The sequence below is a fragment of the Hypanus sabinus genome, chromosome 9, assembly GCF_030144855.1.
Source record: "Hypanus sabinus isolate sHypSab1 chromosome 9, sHypSab1.hap1, whole genome shotgun sequence".
In the NCBI taxonomy this organism is placed as follows: domain Eukaryota; kingdom Metazoa; phylum Chordata; class Chondrichthyes; order Myliobatiformes; family Dasyatidae; genus Hypanus; species Hypanus sabinus.
This window is the reverse complement of record NC_082714.1, coordinates 129,719,041-129,741,087: the sequence shown is the minus strand read 5'-3', so window position 1 is coordinate 129,741,087 and position 22,047 is coordinate 129,719,041. Positions and strand designations below refer to the sequence as shown.

Genomic DNA, 22,047 nt, shown 5'->3' with positions numbered 1-22,047 from the left:
ATGATTTATAGTGAGGAATCAAATCTAACAAGATTAAGTTATGGGCGAATTATTTTGACTGTAAACATAATGTCTTGGATACAAGTCTAAGTGGTGTTATAATTTGAATATAAGACCATTAAAACATAGGAGCAGGATTAGGTCATTCAGCCCATTGAGTCTGCTCCATCATTCTTTCATGGCTGATCCCAGATCCCACTAAGAGCCTCCCACCTGCCTTCTCACCATATCATTTGATGCCCTGATCAATCAGGAAACAATCAACTTCCACCTTAAATATACCCATGGGCTTGACCTCCACCGCAGTCTGTGGCAGAGCATTCCACAGATTTACTACTCTCTGGATAAAAAAAATGACTTTTTACCTCTGTTCTAAAGGATCACCTCTCAATTTTGAGGCTGTGCCCTCTAGTTCTGGAAACCCCCATCATTAGAAACATCATCTCCGATCTAGTCCTTTCAACATTCTATAGGTCCCTCTGCATTCTTCTAAATTCCAGTGAGTACAGGCCCAAAGCTGTAAAACACTGTTCATATGTTAGCTCCTTCATTCCTAGAATCATCCTCATGAGCATCCTCTGAACTCTCTCTAAAGATAATACATCCTTTCTAGGGCCCAAAGCTGTTGACAATACCCCAGGTGTGGCTTGACTAGTGTCTTATTAGCATTATCATTATCAGCATTATCTCCCTGTTTTTTATATTCAATTCCCCTTGAAATAAATGCCAACATTGCATTTATCTTCCTTATCATAGACTCAACCTGTAAATTAACTTTCTGGGAGTCTTGCAAGAGGACTCCTAAGTCCTTCTGCACCTCTGATGTTTGAACCTTCTAACCATTTAGATAACAGTCTGCACTATTGTTTGATCTACCAAAATGCACTTATCATATATTTCCCAACATGTATAACATCTGCCATTTTTTGCCCATTCTTCCAATCTGTCTAAATCCTGCTGCAGTTGCATTGCTTCCTCAACACAACTTACCCCTCCACCTGTCCCCATGTATTTTACCATTGTGGGGATACCGGTAAGTATTTAGAAAACTAAAGGATACAATGAAAGGATATTAATAATATGTAAAAGGCTAAAAAGTGGCCATTGGAATTCTGTAGCACTAAGTGTGAATGATGCATTTTGGAAAATATATGACAGTGGTTAAACTATATACATGCCTTATAGACAAACAGAGAGCTCTTGTAAAGAACTTTCAAAACTGTTCCCCAGGTTGAAAAAGAAGTTGACAAAGATATACTATAGTTGGTAATAAAAGAGAAAACATTTATATTAAGAGAAATTTTTCAACCTGACTGAAATATCGGTAAAATTATAGTTGGAATACTATTGAGCTCTATACCGTGCTTCATATGTTGGGGTTTTAGAAAGACTATATCACAGATTTAAAAATCTGCTTTGTGGTTTTAAGAGAAAATATGTATGAAGAAAGAATTGAAGCAGAGGAAGAGTTAAGAGCTGGGGTAGATTAGCCGAAGGTCATATTGAACGGCAGGGCAGGCTTGGGTCACTGGTGGTCTAGTTCTCCTATTTTCTTGTGTTCTTATTCATTTGCCATCAGGAAGGTTAAATGCTGACAAAGGATGGGTCAAATTGCCTATTTTCCTTTTAATGCTGCCAAGAAGAAATATGAAATTGAACAAACAGTCAACGTTTCAGGCTGAGACCCTTCATCAAGTCCTGATGAAGGGTCTCAGGCAGAAACGCCAGCTGTTTATTCCGGTCCATTGATGCTACCTGAACTTCTGAGTTCCTGCAGCATTTGGTACACAAGATTTCCCACAATTACAGAATCTCTTGTGTTTAGAAATATGAAATACAAGTATTGTATCTGTAAGGTGGGTACTTTTCTTGTTTACTCTTCATCGTCACTTTTATAAATATCTGCATTAAATGGATGATAAATCTACATCTATGATAGGTTTTATTTTTCTTTAAGGGCAAATCACACTGGTTGCCGAAAAATCAAAGCTATTCACCCACAACCGGAGATTAAGAATCAACAAGTGACAGGAATTAATTTTCCCCAGATAATTCCCATTTCCTCAAAATATGTTATATATAGGCCATACAAAAATGTTATCTCTTTTTAAATGTTGATCCCTGGATAACTTAACAATGCAGCAATGAGTAAGAGGCAATACTCTATTGGGTCTGTTAATTTGTTGAAAAGTATTTAGTTTACATTCAGTGCTGAACTCGTGTTACGTGTTGATACCGTTACCATGGCAACCGGACAAGAAATCACAAATAACGTTGACGGGAGGCCAGCAAGCAATTCAAAAGAAAATATCTGATTTCAAATGAAGAGAGAAATAAAACGATTTAATATTAAAAAAAAATAGAAATAAACATTCAAACGGGAGAGCTCCGAATACAGAGCAACACGTACATCAGGATAACAGAACCGAATGCATTCGTGTTATGAGCGATAGATGTGTTGCTTCTTTTAATGTAAACTGGAATTTGATAGAATTGGAGCCGGGTGACACATAGTAAGGGGGTGGGGGAGTTGATTTTACCTCCATCCGCGTACTTCTCGGTACCGTAGCCGTCCTGGAGGCCGTTGTTCCAGGTGCCCTCGTACCTGGCCCCGCTCGCCTGGCTCTGCCTGACCCCGTACCTGCCTTTGAAACCGTGCGTCCACTCGCCTTTGTAAACCCAGCGCCCCTTAGTTTCCAAGCCCAGGCCGTGCCTTTTGCCCTGAGACCAGTAACCCTCGTAGGTGTTGCCGCTGGGCCAGGTGTACACGCCGACCACCTCGAAGCCGTAGTTCCAGGAGCCCGAGTACTCGCCCTGGCCCTTGGGGCCGGTGCAGATGCCGTGGCCGTGCGCTTTGCCGCCTTCCCATCCTCCACAGTACGCCCCACCATCGTCGAAATCAAATCTTCCTCCACTCATGCATGAAACGGATGCCGCCCGCCGCCAGCAGCAAAGAATCAGAAAGGGGTTACTCTATGTATATAAGGAAAGGAATCCGGATCGAACTGATGAGTGTTCAGTTCTGAAGGTAGGAGAGATGGGGACGAGGGCTCCGTGCACCTGGTAGCCGAGAGTGCGGCGCCTCTCCCCACCGAACAACCAGACGTCATTGGGGGAACGGGAGGCAGCTGAGTGGCTGACCCCACTTCTCCATCTCGGCATACAACCGGAATGTTATAACATACCTAACAAGGCTATCAGATCACACTCGGTTCCAAAAATAAAACCCAATCAACAATCTCCGCAAACGCTTTTTTTAAAACATTACCAGCAGCACCGTTAAGGGACTGGATTAATATTTCAAAAAGCGAGTTAACAGTGCAAAAATTGTCATTCTATTTACTGAAAAAGACATACATGGTGATCTTAAAAGCGTCGTCTTCCCCATCAATGTCTTTCATGCCCTGTGCAATTCCATTAACTGTATCCTTGAAAAGTAATAAATAAAAATCGCACTATCCCTGTTATCGGCTTTTATTCGGGATTTAATTTAAATCACAAAGAACTGTAATTTTCAAAACACAGCAATACAACTCTCCTTTGCTTTATATTCGGTTCCGAGAAATTTAGTACAAATTAAATATCCTGGGAATAGTTTCAACTATATCCCTGTTTCCAATACCTGTGTCAATTTCGAAACTCGTCCAATTAAATCTGTTTTTGTATCGTTGTACGTGTTTTGAAATAATCATTTTCTGTTTTGAAAGGGTTGTGAATGCTAAACACGTAGATAAGATAGTTTTCAAGCGTTCGAGGCGTAAACGGTTGTCCCGAGTCGTTTTTGGGAAGGGAAGATCTATCTTGTAATTCCGGTCACTAGAAGGCGACCTAACGGATCATGAATTAGTTTGATACATAAAAGCTTCAAACGGAGTGATAACTCATGTTCGAATCAAAATATAATTAGTTGCCACCAGTCACGTAATCCACTGTATGCTATAATTCCACTTTTACATGATTGTAAATTTTCAAAATTAGATTACATTTTAAAAGTGCATTTTCTTGTAATTACCGTGTTTACTTCAACCCTTAAATGGATTATTAGGGTGCACCAGTAATTAACGTCGTGGAACTGTCATTTCCAAAGGTAATAATCCAAAATGTATGTGGGTGTCTGGTGCATTATAAATCATTTGCATACCTAAGGTATGTAAGCAGTTCATACGCCAATATTTTACCTCTGCCGCATGCAGAATTACGCAACTCATTACGATTTTGTTCTTTTCAAGGCGAGGAACCCAGTCAGAGCACAAATGTGGACGTTTTTATTAATATAGCTCGCCCATGCAAGGAGCCCCCTTTCGCGAAGGGAGAAAATTACAACCGAATGTCAGGAATCCCGCAATAAAAGTATTGGTATAAAATTAAATATGTTAGAATTTAATTAAGCAATTGCGCAGTGTTCCATATAAAATGTGATAGGTGTTTGTAAAATATTTGTAATGTATGGCATAACGAACACTTAGAAAACAACAGAACACAACTGACTGCTTTTGATTTATGTTAGTTGTATTTTTTTTCTAAGGGAGATGACAACTTTTGACGTCGTTTTCTGGTGCAGAATCGGTGAAAGGACTTTCTCTACATCAGGTAAATTTGATATTGCCTGCTGGTACGACTGTCAGGAAAATTGCTTGGTGTGTCCCGTTAACCTTTGACAGCTGACAATCAACCTCACAAGACTTCTTACATAAGCTAATACATAACTTTGAAAGAACCAAATAGAATCGGGAACTGCAGATGTAGCAGCTCTTTATTCAACAAAGAACATCATTTTTTAAATACTCTTATTTCAAATTTAATTGAATACTGTTTCAATAGAAACATAAGCGTAGTTTACTTCAGAACTTTGGGTATGGACAAATGGTTCCATACAATGATGCATTTCCAATAGGAGCACATCTTAACAGATGCTAACTAAGGGGCAAAATACAATCTAGAACTTTCCTTGATTTGTGTCATAATGGTACAAAATGGTACAAAAGATGTCTGATGCTTGGTTTGATGTAGGGCAATTCCCATGGCCCTTTTATCTGTACATTTGGCCAATGCATATAGTTATGTCAGTTTCCAAAGCTCAGCTATTAGGTGGCCTCCTGCTGTGAACTGGTAGCCTACCCTTAGCATAGAGGGTTTGTTAATGCAGTTGATTAACACATTTTACTGTGTAAGTTAATGCAAATGACTTTAGAATTTCAGAACTGATTAATGTGTGTAGCTCACATTTGGTGACAATTTAAAAGCTACCACTTGTTTGTTTACAACTTATACATTCTGACAATTGCTGTTTTCCCCTAACTACGTACTAAACAGCATATTTGTTAGTTGGGTATTTCAATACCTTTGGTATTGGATATGCGGTGTTATAACAGTTTGAGAACTGGAGTTTTCCCCATACAACAAGAGTAAAGTGTTCTCTACTTGCATACGTGGTGATATACTGTAAATGCCTGTAAAGGAACATAGCATCGTATGAAATCCTTATGCTAGTTCTTTCACTGGTTTTAACCAGTGGAATTGTCACTAAAAGCAGAAGAAAAATGATTCACTTACTGACAGCATTTTAGTAGATGCAAAAAATCTGCAATAAAATAGAAAATGTTGGTCGGGTCACATCTGTGCAAAGAAAAACAGACCTGACGATTCCAGTTGAAGCCTCTTTGTCGGAACTGAGGTTAGTGTTTCAGCTCACAGACCCACCATCGGAATTTTATCGGCATAAATTTACTGGCCTATCAATCCATTGCCACAGGTTGATGATTCAGAGACAAAAGATCAAATCCCACCACAGCTGCAATGGAGCTTAACTTCAGTTAGTGGGGGAAAAATCTGGAATTCCTGTTAGTAATGATGGCCAGAAACATACTGTAAAGAAAACCCCTAAGAAGTAGGAAGTTAGGTTTACATATAGCTCCATAGTTATATATTTTGTTCTTATCTTGTACCTGAAAACCTTTCAGGGTAGTTATTGATGAATGATCTATTATACATTTATTTTCAGAAAATGACAAAAGTATCCTTTAAAAGATAAATAAACCATAGATTATAATTGATAAATGTTATTTCATTGACTTTTTTTGTCTATGGGACATTATTGATGAGAACTCAGCAGCCCTGGATGTCTCTTCAATGGTTGTTAGTGCAAAGAAGTTTTGACCTGTAAAAAAAGATGCAGGAGGAGGTAGAACAGTATTGTTAAATCATTTATACAGGATAATTAAGCTACTACCTGTTTCAAGCAGTGGCTCCTTCATCAGATCCACTTTGCCAAAATTGTTTTAACAGTGTAGAGACCCGGTGTCATGGGTCATTCCTCTGATGACTTGTTCCCAATGCCTTTGGACAGGTGCACTTGTGCTATTAAAAATGCATTGGTGGAGTTAGTACTATCTGATTATAATTAAAGGTCATACACTGTTTCAAGAAGGCAATTTCATTGATTTTGAAAGGTGTAATGAGCAATAATGCGTAATTCTATAAAGCATATTACACAAATGAGAGATTCAGACCTCTCCAACTCAAAAATGTTCATAGCCTGGGAAAGAGTTGAAGCTACATAGATTTCCATTGCTGAAGATGATGTTTCTTATACCTAATCCTTTTATTTCTGATTTATCTATTCCCAACACAGTCATGATCTGACAAACTGTCAGATTGCGCAGCAGTTTAGAGATGCTAACAATATTTCCTACACCAACATTATCTAATATCAATCTTGCAGAAACAACACTTAAATTATGTTTTAATTTTTAACGTGAATCGTAATTGCCTTATTCACATACCAGACGAGCATCAGGAATCAAGGTCCAAATGGACACATTGCATCCATTTTACTACTCTGTACTCTAGTTCTATTGTGAATGATTCAGGAACAAGTCCATCTATCATAATGCAGAGTAATACAATCCTCCAGCAAATTTAGCCTAATATTGACAGACTGCAGAACTACAATATATCTTTGCATATCTGATATTCAAGTTATGATGAATGCTGGGTGAACATTAACAATATTAACTTTGCTAATGTGCCAAAATATGTTAATGCCCATAAATTGAGAGGAGTCAGAGATTGTAGCCAGTTCTGCAAAAAAGGGGCTTCAAGAAAAAATTGCCAAACACATATCAATTTTTTTTCTATTAGAATAATGTAGTCATATTGAATCAATTACTCAATTGACATAGGAGTTAAGACTTTTGAGAAATTAGTCATTGCAATTTCTTATATTTTTGGTGGTGATGGCCATCCCCATGGTCCCTAAAAAGTCACAAACAAGAGAAAATCTGCAGATGCTAGAAACCCAAGGCAACACACACAAAATACTGGATGAGCTCAGCAGGTGAGGCAGCATCTATGGAAAGAAATGAACAGTCGACATTTCAGGATGAAGTGTTACGTACCCCGTAACTGGGTCACTTACCAGCAAAGATAGAGAGGTCCGTTGAAGTCTGATGGTACTATTTTTAACAGTATTTATTGATAAAAATACACAAAAATAATATCAATGCAAACATACATATAATATACATCGTCAATATTAAATCTAAAAGCGCGGGTATAATAATAATCAATAAGAAATAGCTCTATCGTTGTCTAGGGGATAATGTATTCTCCGATGGAAATATGAAAGTCACTTCAGTTCATTCAAGCTGCAGCTTTTGGTTGGAGAGAGAGACGGATTAAAACTTGCCCATTCCTTTTATGATGTCGATCTTTCGAGAGTCATTGGGGCTGATTTCTCCTTTAGCTAAGCCACCTTCCGTGGTAGGGCCTCAATCCTGGGGCAACGGGAAAGGACACACGTGGGCCCTCCACTGGCTATCGCTATTAAACACCGTCACAGAATTTCTAGCTTTTCTCCTGGTGCGTGTGTGAAGGGCTGTTCCCCAGACCCCCTTTTATGCTGACTCACAGGGTCTCGGATGTCAATCAGGGTGACTGTCTTGTTGACTTACTGATTACCACGGCAGATCCAATAGGGACTGCTGCTTTCCCTTTTCCTGTCTCTTTCCTCGGAGCAAAGCACCTAGATGCAATATGCCCCCCCTTTCCACAATTAAAACAGGTCAAGCCTGAAAATCTCTGGCCGTCTTGCCTTTCCCCCTCAATCTTACCACTAGCTCCTGGCGGGACCTCTGCCTCAGCCGGTGGGCTTTCTCTATCATTCTCATGGTCTCTCTGGGAACTTTTGTTCGAGGAAAACTTTGTCTTGTGGGTTAGGGCATATTCATCTGCGAACCTAGCAAATTCTGAGATGGACTTATTCGGCTTCTCATTCAAGTACATCCGGATATCCTCCGAAACACAACCTTTAAATTCCTCGATCAGAATGAACTCCCTGAGACGCCAATTATCCTCTTCCACTATTTCTGCTGTACACCAACGGTCCAAGAGCACACCCTTCTCATAGGCAAACTCGTTATACGTCTGATTCCACCCTTTCTTTAAATTTCTGAACTTTTGTCTATACGCTTCAGGTACCAATTCATAACTCCGGAGAATGGCCGCCTTTACTTTGTCATAACTCTCCGCCTCTTCCTCCTCCATGGACAACGCCGTATATGCCCGTTGTGCCTTCTCTTTTAACACACATTGTAACAGCGCCACCCATTGATCTCTGGGCCACTTCTGATTCACTGCCACCTTCTCAAAAAGCAAGAAATAACTATCAACATCCGTCTCCTTGAACGGAGGTACTAACCTCAACTCCCGACTAACATTAAACCACTCCTCTCGGTCTGACCCTTGATCTCTTCACTCTTGCCTTAACTTCTCCATCTCCAAGTCATGTTTCCTCTGTTTCTCTGCCTCTCTCTCCTTCTTGGCTATTTCCAGCTGTTTTAACTGAATTTCATGCTCCCTTTGTTTCTCAGCCCTGTCCTGCTCCTTTTTCACCTCTAACGCCTTTAGCTGGAGCTCATGCTCCCGTTTCACCTCTAACTCCTTTAGCTGTAGTGCATGCTCCCTTTGTTTGTCCGCCCTTTCTTTCTCTCTCTCTTTCTCTCTCTCGGCTCTTTCTTTCTCCTTTTCAGCTGCTTCCAGCTGCTTTAACTTAATTGCATGTTCCAACCTTAATTTCTCCAACTCTAACTGAGCCATCCCACTAGCTGGTACCTTTTCAGGGATATTTTCCAATACTTAAGCTGCAAACAGATTCTTCCCAATATAATACTGAGTTATTGCCCTTCGCACCTCCCACTTTTTCATGGACAACCTCACCTCTGCGAGGTTTAGCCCTTTTGCCAGATTTATCAAGTCCGATTTGGTGGCCGCCTCTAGCGCCTCTCGAGTCGGGTTTTCTATAAATTCATTCACGTCCATCTTTGCTGGTTTCCCATCTGGCTACCTGCGTAACCAGATCGAAGTTTGAATTTCCAAGCCCGATTCACTGGCCTCCCAATTTGGTGTCAAATCTCGAGACGAGAACTCCAATTGTTACGTACCCCGTAACTGGGTCACTTACCAGCAAAGATAGAAAGGTCCGTTGAAGTCTGATGGTACTATTTTTAATGGTATTTATTGATAAAAATACACAAAAATAATATCAATGTAAACATACATATAATATACGTCGTCAATACTAAATCTAAAAGCGCAGGTATAATAATAATAATCAATAAGAAATAGCTCTATCGTTGTCTAGGTGATAATGTATTCTCTGACGGAAATATAAAAGTCACTTCAGTTCATTCAAGCTGCAGCTTTTGGTTGGAGAGAGAGACGGATTAAAACTTGCCCATTCCTTTTATGATGTCGATCCTTCGAGAGTCGTTGGGGCTGATTTCTCCTTTAGCTAAGCCACCTTCCGTGGTAGGGCATCAATCCTGGGGCAACGGGAAAGGACACACGTGGGCCCTCCACTGGCTATCACTTTTAAACGCCGTCACGGAACTTCTAGCGTTTCTCCTGGTGCGTGTGTGAAGGGCTGTTCCCCAGACCCTCTTTTATCCTGACTCACAGGGTCTCAGATGTCAATCAGGGTGAAATGATGCCATCCCCCAACCAGCCCACATTGCCTGAGGGCTTCCATGAAGTACAGTATTCAATACACAATTCCGTCTCCAAGAGACAATGACCTGTTCCGTGGCTTTGTATCGCTGGGGCCAGGACATTCCAAGCGTCTCTCTCTCTCATTTCCTGGGTCTCCTGACCTGACTTAATAGCGATCTTGCGATTCTCAAAAAGGAGGGGAGGGGCACAGGTGTAACAGAAGGGACTCGGCCCAAAATGTTGAATGTTTATTCCTTTCCATAGATTCTATCGTACCTGCTGAGTTTCTCCAGCATTTTGTGTATGGTTCCTAAAAAGTGTTTCCCTGCTCAGTGACAGTAAAATTTATTGGCCTGCATATGCCACATCTTATTGTGTGGTGTTATAGTCATATAGTTTTAGAGCACAGAAATGATCCCTTCAGCCCACTATGCTCATGCTGATATTTTTGCCTTTCTATACTAGCCGCACATTAGAACCACATCTTTTTCTACCTTGCCTATTTAAATATCTGTCTTAATGACATGTAAACAAAGTAATTGTCCCTGATTCCACCACATCTTCAGGCATTGCATATCAACCGCTCTGTAAAAGCAAAACTTATGATTCTCTCTAAATCTCCTACTTTTCACATTAAAACCATGCAACCCCCCACTTCTTTTTGATACTGCCACCATATGAGAAGAAGATAGTGACTTATCTACCCTATCTATGCCTCTGTCGGGTCACTCCTTGGCCTCATTGTGTCCAGGAAAATATGCACAATCTAACCAATTTCTCCCCATAGCTAAAGTCCTCCAGTTCAGGCACCATCCTGGTAAATCTCCTCTGGAGTCTTTCCAGCCTCACTATATCCTTCCTATAATATGGCTACTTTCAGGGAATGACAGTATGTCCTTGGATTACAAGATGTCTCCCTTCATCAACATTCCTTAATGCTCTGTCATGTATATGTCTGACCTTTTCTTGACTTTCCAAAATATGTCACCTCTCACTGAACTTCAAATCTTCACCCCATCTTAAAAGTTTCTTCCCCCCAGGCAGTTAATCGGATCAACCATTCTAGTTAGCCCCTCCACCCCTCTCTGTCTATAAATTTAGTGACAGCACTGCACCATAAATATTTTAAACATTCTTTATAATGATTATATTGTAAAAAATGCAGATATTTATGTGAGGGATGTATGGGACATCCAGTGAGGGGTAGCACCTCTGGTGAAGGGGCTTGTCAGGTCCATTACGGGGCAGCTCACTCACTTTAGGCCCCCAATGGACATTCAGGTCTCACCTGTGGCTCCAAATAGCAGTTTGCATGTGACTGCACCCACAGCACGGTACATTGCTTTGACAGGCATGCTAAACCAGGCGAGGGTAACCAGCAGCCTAATACCCCAGTGAGATAGGGACATCTATTGTGAGATCCAACAGCTAGGAAGGCAGTACTGCAACGTTCCATGGTGAGCAAAGGGCAAGACAAGGCACAGAAGATGTCATGGCCATTCACTGCAACGAAGGAAGACCCCAGTTTGTGATGCTTGCTTATATCACTGGACCCAGACTTCCAGTCGAGAGAGTGGGATTGCCCCATTGCATTGGCTTTTACACTTTCAGAACTGTCCCTCACAAGTTTCCTGTCATCATTGGACGTAATGGTCAACCATCACCATGTATATTTTATTCCATATTTGTGCTTCTAACTTTATTTTCGTACAATTCTTTATTCTATATAATTGTTGAACGTTGCTGTTTTTGTTGCATGTAGCAGCAAGATACCACAGTGATTTCCTACTACATGCAAATGTATATGGTGAATAAAGTTGATTCTTGATCAAAGGTGACTCTGTTCTGGAGTTATAACTTGAGCAAGTAGTTTGCATTTAATATACACAGAACAATATTGCCAGCTTTCCCTATGTGCAATGTAGTGTTGTATATTCATAAGTGGCAGATTCTCACAATTTTTAGCCTGTAAGTACAAATCTACAATACAAGTAACACTCTTCCAGGGGACTATTGCTACTAAATGAATGTATGCTACAATAGTGAGAGGGAGGAAGGAGCTATGCAAAGTTCAAAGTAAATTTGTTATCAAAATAAGTATATGTCACTGTAAACAACCATGAGATTCAATTTCCTGCAAGCATACACAGTAAATCCAAGAACACATTCGAATCCATGAAAGACTGCACCTAACAGGATGGACATCCAAATTGAAAAAGACAACAAACTGTGTAAATACCAGAGAAAATTATAATAAATAAATAAATAAATAGATAGATAGATAAGCAATAAAATTTGAGAACATAGAATGAAGAGTGGTTGAAAGTGAGTCCATAGGTTGAGGGAACAGTTCAGTGATGGGGTGAGTGAAAAGCCTTACGGGTGAGGGGTAATAACTGTTCCTGAATCCAGTGGTGTGGGTCCTGAGGCTCCTTCTTGACGGCAGCAGCAAGAGGAGAGCATGGCCTGGGTTGTGGAGGTTCTTGATGATGGATGCTGCTTTCCTGTGATGGCACTCTGTGTAGATGTGCTCAGTGGTAGACAGGGCTTTACCTGTGATGGGTTCGGTTGTGTCCGCTACTTTTCTATTCAAGGGCATTGGTGTTTCCAAACCTGGCACTGATGCCAATAGACTCAACATAACACATCTATAGAAGTATCTCAACGTTTTAGATGTCACGCTGAATCTTCACAGATTTCTAAGTAAGTAGAGGTGCAGCCATGCTTTCTTCATAATGCGCCCAGGGGAGATCCAGTGAAATGATAACTCTGAGGAATTTAAAGTTGCTGACTACCTCTGATTTCCCTGATGAGGTCTGCCCCATGGACCTCCAGCTTCCTCCTCCTTAAATCGATAATCATAACATGGACAGGTTAATGAAGAACAGTAGCTATAGACAGCAAGTTTCCTTAACTTTTAAATAGCATGTTTTCAGGGAAACAGAGTGGGCATGGGTTTGTTTCGCAAGTAAAGAAGACTTATTTTTTATACAGTGAGGATAAAAATCTCACTGCTTAAGAATTTTATGTGTTGTACTACTGTTAACAACATTTGGAGCTGAGAAGGATGGTTTTTAAGCTAGAGATATTGTGCTAAGGAGAATGAAAATCCCGTAAAATAATGTAATAAATTTCTTAATAGATGCCAAAACACACAGAAATGCGTGTAATACAGTTCTCCTCCAGTTAAATTGATTTTCAATAGAGTTGTTGGAATGAATTCTAGCCCCATAGGAATTAACACAGCACATTGTACTGAAAAATCAATCTATTGAAATCAATAGAACTAAACTTCACAGGCAGGGGGCAATTTACTAATACCATACTTCGGCTTTAACACTACCGATGAATGATGAGTTTCTAGACATGTATTTTAAATACCTTATTATAGATTTAAGAGAGTAAGGGTGCTCATTTCAGTTCCACGCTGATGGGTTGTTATTAGTTGTTGCCCACTTTTTCCTTGATTTCCACCTTCCTCTGGAATCTTTTGAATTTTCAGATGGCACCCAATCAATTTCATTCATGGTCACTGCTTAGGACTGGTGAGTTGCCCCAAGTCTTCAACTAATATTGTGCTTTACTTTGTGTTTGTTACCTATATGCATGTGTATTCCGGCTCTAATCATTGACCTTAATTCAGTATGGTGTTTCCCAAATTTTCAAGGGCATAAAGTGGAGGGTAAACAGCATGACAACTTCACACCTCTTGCTCATTATAATTATATCACTTTCCAACCAGAGCTTCTCATGATATTTAGTAATTAATTGTGTACATCAGCAGGACCACCTATTTAGTTTCTCACTTCATGGATTCAATATGACTGAGATCTACTGGAAGACTTAGCAAGGTTTAATATATCTTGTTATCTTTTATTTTATGTAGTTGGCATAATTAGTTATTTACTGAAATAGATGGAAGTAACCAAGGCGCAAGCATAGACCTTGTATAGATAATGCATTTTTTGGAGACATAGTTATAGATTTATATTGACCAAAATTATGGGAGCTGGCATGGGACTAGTGATCTGAAAGGCCACCTCCTGTACGAAATTGATAAGAAAAGCTATGTTGCGCATAGCAAGAAGAGTAGAATATTGATCTGATGGAACATTTGGCAAAGCACAGGAAAATGAAATTTAATCCCAACAGCTGCGAAGTGAACAACACACACTAAATGCTGGTGGAACACAGCAGGCCAGGCAGCATCTACAAGGAGAAGCACTGTCGACGTTTTGAGCCAAGACCCTTCATCAGGACTAACTGAAAAGAAAGATGGTAAGAGATTTGAAAGTATTTGAATCCAAACTCAGTTTGGAGGAACACCTTATATACCGGCTGGGCAGCTTCCAACCTAATAGCATGAACATTGACTTCTCTAACTTCCTTTAATGCCCCTCCTCCCCTTCTTACCTCATCTCTGTCATATTTAGTTGTTTTTTTTTCTCTCTCTGCCCATCACTCTGCCTGTTCTCCATCTCCCTCTGGTGCTCCCCCTCCCCCTTTCTTTCTCCCAAGGCCTCCCGTCCCATGATCCTTTCCCCTCTCCAGCTCTGTATCACTTTCACCAATCACCTTTCCAGCTCTTAGCTTCATCCCCCTCCGGTCTTCTCTTATCATTTCGCATTTCCCCCTTCCCCCATTACTTTCAAATCTCTTACTGTCTTTCCTTTCAGTTAGTCCTGATGAAGGGTCTCGGCCTGAAATGTCAACAGTGTTTCTCCTTATAGATGCTGCCTGGCCTGCTGCGTTCCACCAGTATTTTGTGTGTGTTGTTTGAATTTCCAGCATCTGCAGATTTCCTCATGTTTGAACTATGAGGTAATGCATTTTGGGAAGGCAAACAATGGGACACAACATCAGGGAGAGCATGTGTTTATGATCAGAAGTGAGACATCAGGGGCACCTTTTTCATGCAAAGGATGGCACATACTTGGAATGAGCTGCCAGAAATGGTTCAGGCAAGCAAATTGACAACATTTAAAAGTCATCTAGGTAAGTACAGATTGGAGAGGTGGAGAGGGCTATGGGCCAAATACAGGCAAATGGGACTCACTCACTGGGCAACACAGTTGGCATGGGTGAGTTGGGCTGAAGGGCCTGTGTTAATGCTGTACGACTATGACAAAGTTAGTCTCTATCATTTAAAGCATATCTGAAGTGGTATTAAAAGAAGATACTAGGAGTTATTCTACAAATGGATCTAACTTGAGAAAGAATAACTGGGACAGTATGAACCCAGCTAATACTGGATATGGAGCAAGTGGGCAGGGGATCAATATCCTATTTCTTTGGGGATAGAAGGTCCTGCAGACACATGACAGTAAGGTGCTGGGAAAATTATGGATGGAAAAATATGGCAATAATTTGATTACTGAAGTTATAGAAATAGAAGTGACAGAGTGGACTTCAGGAGTGAATGCACCATGATTCTTGTCAGACTGCTAGGCACTGAAGCAGGTGACATGGTGTCTTTGGAAATACACTGGAAGCCAAATCATGTTTAGTTCCAATATAGGAGGCGCATACAACACAATGTACATTAATTTGCACTGTGCTCAAAAACAAGCTGTAATCCGTGTAAAATCTTATGTTATATCTGTCAGCTTCTTTATGAGATATGGCAACTCAGTGTTCTCCGAACCTACAGAAGTGCATCACTTCTGTTAATATTGTGAGCCTTAGTGTAGTCAAACTCGTAACTGCTCATGGCCAGGGTAATCTACACATCCTCTGGCATTATGACCCTTATCCTGCTTGGACCTGTGTTTACAACAGATGTTAAACTTCAATCATCTCCATTAAGACACAGGCAACATAAACATTAATCCACACTAACATTTGAACCATGGACATGGGCCAGATACAGGCCAAAAACCTTCATTCCATTCTTTCTCCCTTATCTTCTAGTAGTTTGTTCTGCTCTGTCTGACTTCTCTTCATTTTTCTAGTCAAATTCAATGTGAAAAGGAAGATTATTCATGCACCCATACTTTGGAGTGATTGGCTACTCTAGAAAACTTGAAGTCGTCAGTAAACACTGCAGCATAAGCCAGATTTTTGAAACTGGAATCAATTATGGCAATCCTCACAAGAAATAAATCAGCAGATAATATGTAAACTCTGATAATACTAGACAAAATGCACATGGGTGGAAGTGACTGGTTCTTCATTATATTGACTGCATATTGATTGTCTCTATTTCCTGAGGAGACTGAGGTCCTTTAAAATCTTCCAGACGATGTTGAGGATGTTCTACGAGGCTGTGGTGGCCAGTGCTATCATGTTTGCTGTTGTGTGTTGGGGCAGCAGGCTGAGGATAGCAGACACCAACAGAATCAACAAACTCATTCGTAAAGCCAGTGATGTTGTTGGGGTGGAACTGGACTCTCTGATGGTGGTGTCTGAAAAGAGGATGCTGTCCAAGTTGCATGCCATCTTGGACAATGACTCCCATCCACTCCATAATGTACTGGTTAGGCACAGGAGTACATTCAGCCAGAGACTCATTCCACCGAGATGTAACACTGAGCGTCATAGGAAGTGCCTGTGGCCATCAAACTTTACAACTCCTCCCTTGGAGTGTTAGACACCCTGTGCCAATAGGCTGGTCCTGGACTTATTTCCATTTGGCATGATTAACTTATTATTTAATTATTTATGGTTTTATATTGCTATATTTTTTCACTATTCTTGGTTGGTGCGGCTGTAACAAAACCCAGTTTCCCTCGGGATCAATAAAGTGTGCCTGTCTGTCTGTCTGTCTGTCTGTCTGATTACCTGTAGCATGTTAACACAGAGTACAGAGTATATTGTCCAAATTAACAGAACTATATTCAACATTCATTATGTTGGTTGAAATCATGATCTACCAGTATTGAATGTTGATAATAAATGTCAGTTACGCCCAAGTCAATAATTTTATTATTTGTGGTATTTTTGCAATTAACATGTGCCATAGATGTAATCTGGCCTAGGAACAAGGTAATGCCCATGAAAACAGGAATTTTCATCTCATGGAATTCTTGTGTGTCAGTGTGTCACTCACTAATCAGACACTTCCAGCTGTTGTTGTTTTTCTTCCTCTTGAGAAAATATCAGCCCTAAAATAAGAATTTACTTTTCTTCTTTATTGATATTAATAGACATAGTGAATTTGACTTGACTTTGGTTAAAAAAAACATATTTTTCTCTCTTGTGATGATTTTAATATAACAGTATCCTGCTGACAAGTTTTTGCATTAAATGATTATTCCATTAGAGACACATGAATGTATATATCAGAATGACTAGGTTACAGAACTTATTCTCTTTTCTCTTCCGATATCCTCTTGTTATAAATAGATTTAATAAGCTATTTGAGTAATGACGTTAATGGCATCTAACACATTTTAAAACTTCTAAAAATATAGAAATGAAAATTTCATCACCAAGCTTGATGTATCAAAATGTGATAAGTTGAAAAAAATCTGGCAATTTTAATAATGGTAAAACTATTAATATACAGCACAATTAAACCATGAAACCGACAGAAACCTTGGGATTAAAACTTCATTCTGATGAAGGGTCCACAACTTGATACATTTACTGTTTCTTTCTTCATACATATCATTGAATTTTCCAAAATTTTATGGTTCTTCTTTGTGAGCTCCATGCTTATATAGTACAACATGAAAATCACAATAGTATTGTCAATAATTCAGCAGTCCTATGTAGACTTTGCTGTTTTATTACCCTTACCTTGAGAAATCAGTTGAACTGATATGAATTTGAGGTATTTAAGAATCTGAAAATATCATGATAACAGGAGGCCACTGTTGTGTCTGTACAACTATATATCAATTAAATAAAGGCATGCAAGCGGAGGTGAGGTTAAATCGTATTCACTTTACAGAGAGAGTGAGAGAATGACAGATCAATGTGCATGAGTCAAAAAGTCATGTTAAAGGTAGTCATTGTGCGAAAAGAAACAGATCCATGCCTTACACTTCCTCTCCCTTGAGACTAATATAAGATAAAACTGTGTATGTAACAGAACATTCAATTTCCCTTTAACAAATCATAACTAACTTCTCTATACTAAAGGTTCAGTCTTTTGGGTGGCACTCTGTTTCTTGCAAGATAGTGCCTTTGGACCTGTGGAGTATCATCAGGTTTGACCGTTGTCTTGTCAAAGACAACTTTCCCTGTTGCAGCTGTCATGGTGCTATTAGTGACATGATCATCTCTGAGACAGTCCAGTGGCTGTAATGTGTCCATCTTGTTCAATACAGTCTGTACAGGTGTGTTCTTCAGCTGAGCATCCAGTATCTGATCCACATGACATCTCCCTGTATGATTTCCAACATCCATTGTACATCAGTCATCCGGTTCTTGTAGCCATCCTGCCGGATGTCCACTTGACTTCTCAGTAATCATGTACTGGGACTTCCAGTCCAACCTCGAAGCTTCTTGCTGATTTACTTGGCAACTGGCTGAATTGTTTACTCTGCACTCCCTTCATAGATCTGGTTTCAGGAGGTCTAAGCAAGGTCTCAGCTTCTTGCTCATAAACAGCATTACAGGTGTTTGATGTGTTATTGCAAGGACGGAGTTCCGATACACAAAAAGGAAGTTGTCCACCTTGTGTGGTAGAGAAGTGACATCATTGTTCATCATTTTAATGGACTTCTTGAAAGTTTGGACTAACCCTTCAGCTAACCTATTCGTTGCTAGGTGATGAGAACTAACTTGAAATATTTGATGCCATTTTTCTTCATGAATAACCTGAACTATTCTTGCATATATTGTGGTCCGTTGTCACTCACAATTTGTTCTGAAAGACATTTCTGGAGAAGATACTCCTCAGAGCAGAAAAAGGCTTTTGTAATGTGTTTGGCTTCATTGTGTGATCTCAGGCCATTTTGAATGAGCATTTACAGCAATCAGAGACATGGAGTTCGTGAATGACTCAACAAAGTCAATATGTACTCTTTGCCATGGTGAAGGTGGCCACTTCCATGGGTGTAATGGTACCTGTGGGGGTACATTTTGAACTTCGTGGCATCCCAGACAGCTTTTTGTCAGGTCTTCAATCTGTCTATCTATTCCCGGCCATCACACATAGCTCCAGGCGAGATTCTTCATCTTAACTGTACTCAGGTGTCCTTCGTGCAGATTCTCTAACACTCTGCTGCACAGTTTAGAGGAACCACAATGGCAGAGCCATGTATTAGTGTTATTTGACATACATCTGGTCTCATCTCACTGAGAACTCTGGAAACGTAGGAGCTGGCAATCATAGACTTTTGACAATGTCTGGTCATTCCTTGTTTCTCTTTGTATTTCAGAATTTGTTACTGGCAAACTGGTCCACCAATGCTGTGTAGAACACTTCTGCTTGGTCACAATATGATGATTTTTCTTCTTCTGTTGCCAACAATGGAAGGCATTGCAAGCCATCAGCATTGAGGTGTTGGTTGGTGCCCTTGAACTTGATGTCATAAGAGTGGGCTCCTAGGAACAGTGCCCAGTGTTGCAACCAGGTAGCAGACATCACTGGAATTGTAAGTGGACTCAAGGGGCTGGCGGTCTGTCACTAGTGTAAACTCTTTTCCGTAGAGGTAGTGGCAGAACTTCTTTATCCCCCATACTAGACTAAGGGCCTCTCAGTCAATCTGTGCGTAGTTGCATTCTGCACTCGTTAGTGATCTTGAAGCAAATGCAATCGGACGTTCAGATCTATTTTTCATAATGTGTGACAAAACGGCTCCAATGCCATAAAGGGATTCATCACACGCCTGTCTGATGGGCAGGGAATGGTCATAATGGGTGCGTAGTTCATCTGATTTCCTTGAATGCTTTTTCACATCTTTCTGACTATTTCCACTTTGCACTTGTCTGCAACAGTGCATTCAATGGGTGCAGCACTGTAGCAATGTTTGGGATAAACTGGTGGTAATAGTTTACAAGGCCCAAGTATGACCTGACTTGTGACACATTTTCCAGTTTGGGTGCCTGCAGCACTGTTCCAGTCTTCTCTTGTAACTTATGTAAGCCATGCTTGTCAATGACATGTCCACAAAATGAGATTTCATTCTTGAAAACTCACGTTTCTCTCTCTTTGTTCACAGACCACACTCACTCAGCCTGATAAGCACTTTACCAAAATTCTGGAGGTGCTCTTCATCATTCTTGCCAGTCATAATTATGTCAGGAACACATTGAGTTCCTGGGATATCTTGGAGCACTTGGTCCATAGCTGTTTCCCAAATTGCTGGAACTGATGCAATGCCAAAGATGGGTTAATTATACTGGAACAGACCCATATGAATGTTGACTGTGAGGGATTTCCTGCTTGACTCCTCAATCATCATTTGCAGATAGGTTTGTGACAAGTCAGTCTTTGAAAACGTCTCCCCATCTGCCAAAGATGCCAAAATGTCTTCTACTCATGCCAGGGGATGCTGCACAGTACACAGCACAGGGTTAATACTCACTTTGAAGTCCCCACATATGCAAACAGCCCCAGCCTTCTCTTTCCTGATCACAGGGACAAGGGGTATGGCCCAATTGCTCCACTCATCCTTAAAGAGAATGCCAGGAAGCTCCAAGCTCTGAAGTTCAGCATTTACTTCAGGCCATGCTGCGTAGAGCACTGGACGACTTTTATGGAATCTTGGTATTGCTGCTTCATCCAGTTCATTTCTGGCCCTCACGCCTTTCAGTTTAGCAATTGCCTTCCCAAACACTTTCTTGTTAGCATTAAATGGCTGTGCCAGTCTCTGGTTAGTGCTACTAGTTGAGCTACAGTTTCCTGTTGATGACTCATTGAGAGCTTTTATTGTGTGCCAGTCTAGTTGTTTTTTCTCAACCATTCCCATCCAAAAGATGCTGGCCTTCCACTTTTCACACATGAAGTTCTAACTACTGTGTTTGGCCTCTGTACGTCACATTTACTTTCAGTTTCCCTTTGGGAGAAATTTTTTCACCTCTGTAGTTCTTTAGCATCACACAGGTCTTTTCTAATAGTAGCTTGGAAAACAGTCTGTTGGAGTCAGCCTAGGAAATTACAGACAAAGCTGACCCTGGGTCCAGCTCCAATTTCAGTTTTACACCAGGTACGTCTGATGTAATCTATATGATTTTGCGATTTGCTTGAGGAATTCTAGGCATGACAGCTCACCTTTGTCAGACACTGTTGTCTGATTCAGTTTCATATTCAGTCACTTTGTGTATTTGTTTAGATTTGCATTTGGAACTTTTCACTTTATGAGGTTTTTCTCTTTGTGCTTTTTATCTGACACACTCTCTCTACGCGACCTTGTCTGTGACACTTCCTGAAAACTTTTTCTTTGAACCAACAGTCATTTGCATCGTGGGAGGATTTGCCACATCGATAACATTTTTGGCTTTTTCCACCATTCAGGGATATTTTTTCATATTTTTAACTCTTTTTCTGTAGTTCTGATGCGTCCTTTTCAAAGGTCTGTGCCTGTTGTAAGGTTAGATCTCTTTCTGACAGTAGCCCCTTTTGAGTGCTTTGACTATGCTTGACAATTACAAGCCTATCCCATTATAGATTAGAGGGTCCATCTTCAAAGTCACATTATTGTGAGTTTGTGTAGTTCTGCAATGTGTCCAGAAATGTTTTCATCCTTTGACTGGTTCCATTTGTGAACCTTAAAAATCTTAGTTATTATGAGCTGTTTGGGGTTCAAGTGATTTTGGAAAATTGTAACAATTTCATCAAATATCTTGATAGGTAGCTTTTCAGGAGTTACTAAGTTGTGTAAGAGCTTGTACGTTTTAGCTCCCATTAGCTACGAAGTGTGGAGAATTTCTTTTCCTCATCCACTTGGTTAGTATTACATTACAGTTCAACCCTCTCGCTATATGATTCCCAGTCCTCAATAGTACTATCAAATTGCTCAACTTTCCTGACTAAGACCATGATCACATTACTTTCACTTTAACATTGCTAGATGTGTGTCTCTTACTGTGTACCATGCACTATTACTCACACATCCCTGTGTTAACGTCTGTGACGGCCTTCTCCGTACTGATTCACTCTTTCCACTC

General features: G+C 40.3%; 1 protein-coding gene across 2 annotated transcripts in view; it reads right to left on the bottom strand.

Moving 5' to 3' along the window:
* Nucleotides 1-3,312, bottom strand: part of jph2 (junctophilin 2) — a 165,672-nt gene extending 162,360 nt beyond the window's left edge. For both annotated transcript variants that reach the window (XM_059980571.1, XM_059980572.1), the window contains exon 1: nt 2,541-3,312. In XM_059980571.1, coding sequence (XP_059836554.1) covers nt 2,541-2,919 — 379 coding nt within the window. In that variant the 5' untranslated portion in view covers nt 2,920-3,312. The remainder of the gene's footprint in view (nt 1-2,540) is intronic.
* Nucleotides 3,313-22,047: the final 18,735 nt, after the last annotated feature.